This window comes from Echeneis naucrates, chromosome 9 (genome assembly GCF_900963305.1).
Source record: "Echeneis naucrates chromosome 9, fEcheNa1.1, whole genome shotgun sequence".
Lineage (NCBI taxonomy): Eukaryota > Metazoa > Chordata > Actinopteri > Carangiformes > Echeneidae > Echeneis > Echeneis naucrates.
The window spans coordinates 17,398,562-17,410,906 of NC_042519.1; the positions used below are offsets into that span (position 1 = coordinate 17,398,562).

The 12,345-nt window shown below is 38.5% G+C and overlaps 1 protein-coding gene across 1 annotated transcript in view; it reads right to left on the reverse strand.

The window, feature by feature from the left end:
• tmem8b (transmembrane protein 8B) overlaps positions 1-12,345 on the reverse strand; it is a 31,990-nt gene that overhangs the window by 14,054 nt on the left and 5,591 nt on the right. The window contains exons 5-7 of the mRNA XM_029511284.1: positions 9,895-10,277; positions 2,916-3,012; positions 2,257-2,380 (exon numbers count right to left, since the gene is read on the reverse strand). Of these exons, the coding sequence (XP_029367144.1) occupies positions 2,257-2,380; positions 2,916-3,012; positions 9,895-10,277 (604 nt within the window). The remainder of the gene's footprint in view (positions 1-2,256; positions 2,381-2,915; positions 3,013-9,894; positions 10,278-12,345) is intronic.

Here is a 12,345-nt window from a genome sequence, read left to right on the forward strand (position 1 = left end):
AATCACAGACAATGAAACTACGGGAGGTAACAAATGTGTGTGGTTCCCTTTTCCCAAAAGGTTTTTTTTTGACACAGCAACTTGCTTCTTTATTTTATAAGTTATACCAATCGACTTAATTGCAGAGTTAAAGAGCACTTGATATTCACGTCCTTTCCGTCCCTCTTTGTCTCTAAAAAGATTTGACTTAAGCATGTGTAAATTCACAGAAATCTAACACATACAATTGAAATGCTCATATGTGAGGATGTGCCATATCCCACACCATCTGTTATTATCTCTTTTTCAAATATAATTGTAATTCCCAAGTAGCGTGCAAAAAGATCTGCATAATTTCATTCTGTTCACATTTTTTGTGCCACTGAGGGTTCAGCACAACAGCTCAATATGCTGAATAACTAATACTTAAAAACTTGTGAAAAATATTGTTAGGGATCAGTTAATGGAGGCCATTTTGTCCACTCTCTTCGATTTTTCATACTGTGTGTACCTATTGTCCTCATATGGGGACTAAACAGGTGTGTGAAGATGGAGAGAACGAGAGAGATTACAAGATATTTTCTGGAAAAATCAAGTGTTGTGGTATTTGCATAAAAAGACCCAACATGTTTTGCCAGTGCAATGTATCACAGTCTACTTAACATATATGTGATGGAGAAATATATGCTTTCATAATAAATCTCTTCATGTATTTATGATTAACATGACGATGATGATGATAATGACAAAGATAAAGAAAGTCTGAGACCAGATTGTTGTATCTATCTACAACAACAATACATGTGGGAGTTCTGGATATCCTGTCAACCTGATATGTCACCTGTATGTTATTTTACCATATATTTTCCTCCTCTGAAAATATTTTATCATGTAGTTTGTAACACATATGAAATGCCCATACTGAACTGTGTTTCCGGGCAAATTTTATGAATGTATTTTGCATCTGCAATATTATATGTCTCTATGTTTAAAGATGGATTTTCGTTTTGTAGGTCGGTGTGTCTTTTTGAGAAACAATATATTTTTTTCCTTTTTGCTCTAATTTCCTCGTTAATAAATTGATTTAATGAGAAAAAAGTCAGAAATCTAACCTTCTCCTGTCACAGTCATATGCTTGGTGTACACCAGCAGCTCATTTGTGAATACAACCCCAAATTAATTTGCGGATAGACAGATGGGACAGGATATGACTGATTGAGGGAGGCTGCACTGTTTAAACATTGAGCATGGTGTCTTCATTAGAGCACAGAATTATTAATTTAGGTAAACAAACTAGCAACTGTTAGAAGAAGATGACTTTTTAAGAAATACGGCTTGTCCCGATTTTAGGAAGGAAATATTACTTCACAAACATTGTTGTGGGTCACTTGGATTAAGAACTGATAATGAGAATGTAAAAAAAAAAAAAAAAAAAAAAAAAACGGATGAGCAACAGTCGATCAAATGTTTTTGGTGAATATCTGCTTGTAAATTGTGCTTTAGAGACTTTTTGGGTTAACTATTCCAAAACAATACGTTTACATTCTGGAACAACAATTTAGGAGGTAAATTTATTTGCTTTTCTGCCCAGATTTAGATGAAAAACATCAATGCCTCTGCCATTCATTTATGCTTCGTACGAAGTTACCTGGCTTAACTTTGCATAAAAACTGGAAATAGAAGTCAAACACTAACCTGACTGACCAAATTTAGATTAATCCACGTACTGACACTCTAACGCTTGCAAATGCTGGATTAAACGGCAACAAATCAAAGGCTGAGGTACGTTTTTACCTGTAAGTTTTTAACCAAATGGCCCAAATCAATCCAATTTTCAACCGTGTTAGGTCTTATGCAAAAAATTAGTACAAACATTTGCCTCATCTTAATTAAAAATGGAATAGAAGATTCACAAAAATGATAACATGGATTTTTGATTTGGTTGGTCAGACACAGCCAACTCAAAATGGCAGCAAAAGACATCAAGCAGATTTTGAGGTCATACAATTTTTGCGGACATTAAACAAACACGCAAAAGATTACCAGAGGCTCCAAGGGTGTGTGCAGCAAAAGGAGCATGTTTTACAAAGTTAGGAGAAAACGAGCATAAAGACCTTGCATCTATATTCTCTGCTAAAACAACATAATAGTAGCTGCAGAATAAGCATAAATGCGTCACTTCTGCTTTACAACTAACTGCTGAGTGACGTTCACTATTGAAGGAGCGTGTAAGCATATTAGGATCCGTACATACAGCTGCAGTATTGCCTGTCTTACCCATGTTCAGTGGCACACAGAGAGCGCAGACTGAGGTACCAGGTGCCTGTTTGTGGATAAGGAATCCTCAGCTTGGTGATATTAGCAGAGGCGTTCACAGAAAGGAAAAACCCAGACACCGATTCTGCAGCGGAAGAAAACAGCAAACGACAAGTCAAACATGAAGTGCACAAGTGGAGGATTTTCACACACTAACATTGACTTATTCACCCCAGAAAACTGGCACTTCACACATTTTGTGCTAAATTGCTGAAATACTGAAGTGTCAGTTTAAGTATAATGAGTAAGATGAGGGTTAAAGTATCAGTTAAAATTAACGTGCTGAAATTAGTTGAAAACTCAGCTATAGATTCTGTTAAAGTAGTTTTTTTTTTTTTTTTGTAGGTGATCAAGTGAGCTGAAATGAAAGTTCAATAAAATTAATTCAAGTAATTGAACTTGAAAGAGGATGGGAGTAGTTTAAGCCAAATAAATAAATATAATGTATGAAAACTCAAAAGTTTTGCAAGTTAGAGGAATTGGACAGTTGTTTTAATTGCTCAGAAGCGAAGACCTGAAAGCACCTTTAAAACGCATCAAAAACATTCTTTGTTTTGTATTATTATGTCACGATGGGCAGTTTATTTATTCAGCGATTTTGTTAATTAAATCCAACATACCTGATTCACATTTCACTGAGGAGTTTTCCCTCAAGAAAAGAGGCATCCCATGATTTAGGCAGCCAAATACTGTGACATTAGCTCCCTTCAGCATTGACTGCAGGAGAAAACACAAGCAAATGTCATTCATGCATCCAACCATCAACCATCTGCTGCCATCATGCTTGTGAGCTAACGCTGTTCATGATTGCCTCAGGTCTCATTTCCCCTCAGCTGCTAGATAGTAAACTTTAAAACTAACAAATCAAGGGAAACTGTTCTCCCACTGTCTGCCTGAGGTACTTAAATGAAGATGTTGGCAGTTATCTCCTCCGAGCATCAATTATATATTAACAAACCCATGCAATAAAAAAAAGTCCTGGAGGAGAATTATTCAAGCACCAGGGATTATATATGTCTATAGAAGCAGGCTCATTCTGCAGACAACTGAACAGCGGCCACCACGGCCCAATTTACTTTGAGTAAACCAACAACAGGAGTACCAACGGCACCAAGAAACACTGGGCGTGTCCACAGAGGATTGGTGTGCACGCCAACACTTAGTTTGACACTTCACAAGTTTGGAAATTTCTCCTAATTTATTTACAGTGTTTCTGGGAATAAAGAGGAGCTATAGCTGCAGCAGAGCAGTGGCATGTTTTACAGCCATTGTGGAAAGTGTCCATTAAATTTAGTAAACCTGAAATTACAGCTTCTCTTTGAGAAAAAAAAAAAAAACTTTGCAGAACAAGTTTAGGCACAGTCACTGCACTTACTTTGAGTCTACAGGGAAACAACCCTGGTAGTTTGGATAACGTAATATTTCTCATATAACTAAGATTACTTCTCCCCTTAGCACAACATGAGCATAATGTATATACAGGGAATTGGCAAAGTTGGTGATTAATGCAATAACTCAACAAACGCTCTGCCAGGTGCTGAGATTTCAGGATTTCTAAACTCACCATCTGGCCTGTAATCTCCTGGTAGTAAGATTCAATCATGCCTGCTGGCATTTCAGCAGAGTCCCTTCCCCCTTTTGTCCAAACTCTCCTCCAGAGTGTGAAGATGAAGAATTAAGAAAGAAACAATCATGAACAAAATATCAAATGGGCCGCTGAGACGCAGACACCAGGGACCAAACTGGAGCGGTAGCCACTCAATGCCAGGTGCTCAATCTCAAAGTCAAAGATGTATCAGCTACCAGCCAATTTCAGTCTGTTGGCCCACCACTTCAGTGCAGACTCAAACAGCCTGATAACTGTTGAATAAATTCTTATGATATTCATGGTGCATAGTGACTAAATTCTTACTAAAAATCAAATTGTACTCCAGCACCACCACCAGTAATGAGAAAAATGGCAGCGAACTAAACGGCGTTACTTTGTCAGGTTATCTAACTGATCCATCGTTACACCACCCATACTATTACTGATTATTACATTATATAGGAAGAGGTTTCTCTAGTTATTTTTAGGAACGAACCACATGTATCCTCATAACTTTAGTGATGCTTTTGATTGTTTGTCGGATCATTAGAGAAACTTTGCATACAAACATCCTAAACCAGCACGGCCTCACAGAGACACTGACATGGCGGCACACTTTGCCCCAGCTTGGAATAAAAGCCTCTTTATATGCACCTATTTAATATATCTGGTGTTTATTTCTTATGATAATTTTATTTATCTGTTTCCACACAACACAGCTAGCTGTTAATACCCAACAGAGTGAGCTGAAGTTAAGATGCAGTTTATAACCAACAGCAGCACTTACTGTGTTGTTACAGCAGAGTTATGGTTTACCGGCAAAATGCTGCTCAAGAGACACAGACACTGCTGCTACAGATAAGGAGGCTTTTTGTAAATGTCTGTGCCGAGGGGCTCATTGCACCATAATCTGTCTGTACAGAGTCAAACACAGAAAGGGATAACAGCAGTATTGTTACGGACGTTTATTATTAAGTCTGTATGACTTAAAGAAGGAGGAAATTAGTTCCCTCAACATTATTGCCCCTCATCCTGGCCTACTTATGGCTTCACTGAGGTTTTATGTGATTCAGCAAACCTTTAAGTGGTTTAAGGTGGGGATTTTTCTTTTTTTTTTTTTTTTTTTTGTAATTATCTTGCCAACACATATTTGAACCTGAAAAAAAAAAATATATAAGGTATTTTCTTATGATTGGACATTTCATTACTTGTTCTTCCCAGCTCATCAGACAAATACAGATAAAAAAAATTGGAATAAGAAAAATAATGGCACTTTAATTCCTTTGGCATCATCGGGACCACCCCCAAAATGAGATTATCAAGCGTAACCCAGAAAACAAGAGCAAAACTAAATTCTTGTCTTATAGTTTTTAATTCTTGGGTCTTGTGTCTCAGTTTTTCTTGCCTTTGCAGTGAGCTCATTCAAGAAATCTGATTAATTTTATTTTTATGTGTATTTTACAGCCCTAATATCCCAATGTTATTACTTTGACTCATAATCCCTCCATATTGTGTGTATTAAGACCAGGAAATCAAAGAAGTGAGATGCTCTCAAGTTCCAGATGATTATTTGCTGATACATTTGATCCTTCTCAGATCAGATCTGCCATGCCAGCCATTTGCTCGGTGTGGAGATCGCATCTTTGTTTTTGACTCTCCTCCGCTTGTCAGAGCTAATGTTCATTTTTTTTTGTTGATAACTTGCCGAACTCATTCTGCTTTTCAGCCCCATCCTAAATCATTTCCTCTCTGGCTGGAAGCTGACTATTTCTCAACGCCCAGCAACTTTGCTGTCCAACAGTTAGTTTTGAAAATGGAATTCAATCACGTCAAATTTCTCTTGTCAGGGCACCGTCCTTAATGTATGTTTAGTTGAGCTTATTGAGCTGGCCTGTTTTCTTCTGTGTCCCATTTGAAATTCATGTCTGGAAAGGTAATGTTAATTTTGTTTGGGCTTTTATTTATTGCTATTACTTGTAGAGCACTTTGTTACATTGTTGTGAACATTGAAACATTAATCATGTTTAATATTGCGATTTATATGCCTGATCCATTATGCAGCTGTTCATTGTGATTGTGGTATGTGAGTGGCAGAGACATAATTCAATCAGGAGCACTGTCTTACAACAAAGCAGTACTCAAGGTGACTGAGGAAAGTACTGTTAAAAAAAACAACAACACATAAGTAAACATCCCTTCAGAACCATTACTGCAACAGGACAGATACTTCAACTCTGATCTTTAGGCAGAAAAAAAACTTTTGATAAATGTTATCTGTGTGTGTCCTTGTGTGGCCTTTGATTGGCTGAATATCCCCCCGAGTTATGCTGGGATCTATTGCCAGGCAGGACACAATGCCAGCTGGTGAAAGAGCATGGATGGAGTTGGCATTTATATTCTAACTGGCCAGTTCCCAAACTAATTAAAATAAATAAACTCCATAATGACTTTTTTTTTTCAATAAAACAATAACCTGTCTCATGTTTTGACTGATATTGGACATAATAATCAGATTTTTACCCAAAAAAAATAAAATAAAAGGTTTTAAAAACAGCCCACAACAACAAAAAGGAACCTTTGTCTGTTTTGCTTTGGGTTTTTTTTTCTGCCCCTTTTGGCTTCAGTTCTGTATTTTTATATTCATTCAGCCAATGTTTATTTGACAGGGACGGATGCAATAGGCCTAGAGAATTGAATAATAATTTTCAAACGCAATGCATCACAGCATTTATAGCTACTGGTTATTTCCAGCATCTATCCCTTGAAAGGATTTTGAAACAGCATACACACAGCAATCTTTAAACACACATAAAAAACACACCCATTGAAACATACAACCATATATACATCACCCCCCCCCCCACCATCCACCTGCATCTGCACCCGTACTTACCCCCCATGCCTCCATCCTATTTCTACACATGATTGATTACCTTTCAAAAATTTCTACAGTTTGATCGTAAAGTGCTGATACTTATATTCAGCTTTCGTCTCAGTCTGCAGTTCATTCCATGTTGAAGCGTCATTCATTGAAAATAACACCTGGCCAAATGAGGTTTTTCTGTATGATATGTTTTCCAGCAGTCGTATTTCTGGCAAACAGTCAAACAGCCTGTATCAGTTGCACCAAGTCACAGAGAGCGTGAGCAGCCTGTCCATGTAAACACTTCCAAATAAGAGCGGCGTTTGCAAATGCAATATAGTTGTCTAAACTAAACTGAGCGTGTGCCATCTCTCAGGATGTGACAGTGGTGTGAAAGGCTTTCTGTTCAATGTTTTCAGTGTACAATTATGGAATCTCTGTAATGGTTTAATCACTGACCTGTCTGTGACCACGAGCTAACATGGTAGCGGTAATGGGAAAAGATCTGCGGCAATTCTACTTATTCTTTCAACCTGTTTATTAAATTTCAAGTGAGGGTCTAACAGTAAGCCGAGGTATTTCACCTCAGAGGCTGATTGGTTATCTTAACATCCAACTTACAGTAGTTGATGCGGTCTTTGTGTGACACATTGTGTGTCAAATGTGAGTTTTCAAGACTGTGTGCTATTGCCTCCAGATATATTGACAATTGGGCTGCAACAGCCGTAGCTGTTTTACCAGAAACATGCATGTGTGTGTCATCTTTGCACATTTGGAGACCAGCTGCTATGCATGACTCAGGTAAGTCATTTCTGTAGAGAACAAAGTGTATAGGTCCTAAGATTGACCCTTGAGGGTTTTCTGTTTTACACTGTTAAAAAAAAAAGAGCATTTGTTGTTGTTGATTATGGCGCATTCAAGTTAAACATCTGCAACATACAAGACCAAAAGTGACAAGGAGACAAAGAATTGTTTCACCAAGGAATAATTAATAAGTAGATTAACATATAATGAACATTGTTCAGGATTTAATTTTTTTCAGTATTTCATTATTAATATATTTATTTACCATATAAAAATTTTATTGAAAAATGTTTGAGTATATAATTACACAGTTCTATTATTTATTGCCATCGGCCATTCATTTATGTAATTCTTAATAGCAAATTTTGTTTAATAAATAAAAAATACTTTATTTGCTCAGCTATCAATTTATTTCCCAATAGAAATCACCACATGCCCACAATATAGTGGATTAATGTCGCAAAACAAGTGTAACATACAAAAGCTAACAGGGCCGACGTTGATAGTGTCTCAAGGACTAACACTCATTATGGCGCTTACAATTTCTTTCTCTGCATAAGCCCTACCTAAAGAAAACTGATCTGCTGCCAGTTGAGCTATCAGTGGAAATACAAGCCATAAGCATTACAGTCCCACTCTTTCTCAGAGAGTGATGCAAGGCAGACAAGCAGCTCCAGCCATTGTCTCCTTAAGCTCTGCAAATCTGCCAGTCTCCCACTGGTAGCGGCTGACTGGATTCTGTGCCTGTGACAAGCAAGTGATAGATCATCGCCGAGGGGGGAGAAATCTGTCCATAGAATAATATAGCGTGACAGTCTCTCTGAAGAATACATTCTTGTGGCGACAATCAAAGCAACCAGGTTTTCACCGCAGCATATTGTCCCTGACATCTGCAGAAAGCATCAACTTAAACTCAATCAACTACATCCACTTGTGACTGTTTTGGAGGCTGGGGGGTATGGGGGTCAGGGTGTAGCCCACGCTGTGAACGAGGCAGGAAAACACACAGGAGAAGTTTCTGCTGCAGGGCTGCACGGAGAAGCATGGAGGTTTACCGAGTCGCCCAGCATGACCTTTTAAATGGCGAACTCACTGCATCATCGCATCAACAGAGCAATCAGACAATACATGCTCAAATGAATTCCACAGAAAATAGTTGTCATTTCTTTAAAAGTCAGCTATTTGGGTTTCTTTTTTTCAGGGATACACCCATTTGCCTTCTTACTGGAGATTAGATGAATAGACCGTTCATCTTCATAGAGATAAAAGGTGCGTCTATCATAGCTTATCGTAGAATACGGAGGCAGGTGGAATCAGCATCGCTGCTTTTTAACAACTTCAGACCTGTCCTATTGGCATGAACAACAAACTACTCAGTTAATTACCAATCAATAATTTTCCTGATTTATTTTATTTTTATTAAAAAAGCTATCATTGACATTTAGGGAGGTAAAACCACAAAATTATATATATTTGGATTAAAATAATGACAATTGAAAATGAAGAAGTTTAAATTCCGTCAATCAATTAAACAACAGATTGATATTTTCAGCTTTATTAGTTGTAGGATAGTCTTAATATGGGTTTAGAGTGATTACATATTCTTTTGAACTGAGTAATTAAAGGTGTCTGCCGGGCTTTTATGCCTCCTCCTTCAGTTATTTCAATAGTGGCTGACTTGTTCTCCTTTGGGAGAAAAATGTTTAAAAGTCCACCTGCCAGCTTGCAGCTCTCTGGTTACTTCTGGCTCCCTGTAGAGCTCCGGCACCACTGCAGGTGCGTTTCATTACTTTCTAGAGGACAGCTTAACAAAGACGTATCAAATCCTGCTTGGCTGCTTTTTGCATTTTTCTTTGCTCTCAATTAGAGACATATGTCACAATCCCAAACATTGGCTTCTGAAACTTTTTCAGCTCCCGCAGAAAAGTCTGCAACCCACAAGGATCCACATTTAGCAAAGCAGCCACACAGTCTGTGAGCCCAATTAGTCACTCTTGCTAGCGAGGAATTTTTGCTTCACTTACTGGTGCACATTTGCATTCTTGATGACTGTCTGGTCCTTTGCAATAGTAGCATGCAGCATATGAAGGGTGAAGGTGGCAGCAGAGCTCTGTCCTACATATTGGACCAAATATCTCCTTAACCAACCTTTACCAGCCAGGTAATAGAAAGTGGACTTTGAATTACAAACTGAAGTTAGAAACTCAACATTGACATACAAACTCAAGCTAAATTTAAAAACTTAACTGAAGACTTTTCCGAATGTATCACGGGACAATAAGCATATTGGGAATGTGTCAGTTGCTCATGAGTGAAACTATTGTTCTGTTTTGAGGGAACTCACCATGTTGAGCTTGAGCTCCATGTTGAGGACTCCTCCACTGTCTAACACTGGCATCAAGTTGATGGCGAACACAGCTGCCCTGTCGGGTGGAATCGATATATTCGGACCGAAGAAGACATAGAAGTGCACGGAGAAGGTGTCCAGCTCGTTGCGCAGGGTCGGACGGATTGGCCAGCACCTGTTGGTGTTGGCTGTGGCGGTGAGGTAAATGATGCTGTCCTCCGAGGTGTGCAGGCGACTGCCGTTCTGCAATAGGCTGGGCAGGGTCGCCACTGAGAGCGTCTCAGACAGGGAGAAACCCATCGCCGTGCCAAAAGACTGAGGCATGTTCATGGAGGAGCTGGGCTGGGACTGGTCCTTTGACAAATTGGGCTTGGAACAATCTGTTTCCAGAGGAGATCAATCAAAGTGATGCACAGGTGAGTTGAACACTGGTTTGTTGTATAGGGGTTTAAAAAGCGCACCTTGCGACATCTTACGTAATGTAATAATCCCCATCATTAAATCAAACAAACAATTCCCAGAAAATCTCAAGCAAACAAGCAATAACCAAGTCAGTTATTTTTCTTGTATTATTATGCAAGCTACGCCACCGACTCCTTTGCAAACGTTTGAAATGATCCCCTGTCGGCTGGCTTCCAGCATGTAAACAGCAAGGTTCAGCACTGTACACTGCTTTTTAATGAGACAAATATTCCTAGTAATTGTAAACTGTATGCTTTCACTCAACACAAAGCAACTCACTGCAAAATGGCCATTGATGGCAACTACCAAGTACCATCAAATACCACCAACCCCAAGGGTAAAGGATTTCAAAGGCTTTTCTGCCTCAGCCTCGTTTGCATAGTGTTGTCTCTGAGAGGGTTTGAAGTATTCTGATGTACGTTCAGGCAGCTGAAGCGTTCCTAAAAATACCAAAAATACCAAAAACTACACGCTTGAGGCAAATGTAACTTTGTATAAACCTAGAAGTAAAAATTCAGTGAAACCTGAACGTACAGCTCCAGTTTATTTATGTATGTATGTATGTATGTATGTATGTATGTATGTATGTGCGAGGGCGGCTGGCAGATGAAGTCGCTGTGTAAATACTAATTCATAATCCAAAAAATTGGATTCTTTATGGTTGCATATGGAGCATAACACTAAACGCTCGATGTTCAAACATCTATCCAGGAAAGGATTGCTGCAGTGAAGATGTCATATGAACAGTCATAAATTATCACCTCCAGTCTCGTTTTAGCCCTTTTTTTATGTAGCCAGCAACCCTGATACCTGCAAATTGGACTGTATACGGATAAGGGCTCATATTTCTGGGACTGTTGATAACAACAACAAGCCATAATAGGGAGAGCATGAGAGAGGGACGCCTTTGGATGATCTTTTCCTTGAACCTGAGGTGTTCTTCAATTTAAATCCGCAAAAGGTCAAGTAAGATCTGCTTGGCAGGCAGGGGGAGAGACAGAGTGTGAATAATTAGTGTCGGTGTTGCCATGGTGACAAAGTGCACCATACAGTGTCAAACAGAGGGAGGGGATCGCTACATAGGAATGGACTTCCCACAGATTTGTGAGCCATCCCTGCGGAGAGCGCATAAAGAATATCTGTGCACTCCACAACCCAAAAACAGCATGCAGCACTTAAGCGTGGTATCACTGGCCTCTTAGCAATCCCTTATGAATCGCTTCAGTTTGAGCTCCGGCCTTTTCTTCAACAAGCTTCTTGATGGTCCAGCTGTGTCTGGCATCCCTTTCCCATCAAAATACAGGCCCACAATTCAAATGTCTGCCCTGTGTGTCTGTAAGAGGGCATGGACACTGTGCATGCATTTTTATTTTTGCTTGTTGCAAAGACAATTTATACTCTGTCTTTTTTTTTTCCCCAAAAAAATGCCTTTAAAAAGTGAAAGTCTTGTTTCTTTATATTTTGACTGTATAATTTTGAATATGATACACTGCCAAAATCAACTCTGAGCTTTTGTTAAGCCTAATTTATGAGTTTTCGTGGTCTCAGAAATCACCCCACTATCATATAAATTGCACTTCAAAAGCAGCAGGAAGCAAAATAATGAATGCAGGAGTCACCTAAAACAACTAACAGATTGCTGCAACTACCATTAGAATAACTTATCAGAAAATAATAAGCAAACAGAGGAAGTCCAATATGAAACTAAATAATCAAATAACTCAGTTTTATTGAAGAAATTGGTAAATGGCCTAAGTTACATGACGCCGTACTGCAGGAATGAGCGAAATGATGCTTAACAGTGTTATTTTAACATTAAGACAAGAAAAAAATTATTAAATACCAGTGCACTGAAAGAAGGAATGAAAGTTAAAAATGGATGAGTGAATTTTAGTCACATTACTAAAAAGTGTTCACAATCACAAGAAAACACCAAAAAGATGGCAGTTTGAATTGCTATTTTTTAATCAAATATAGCAATATAAA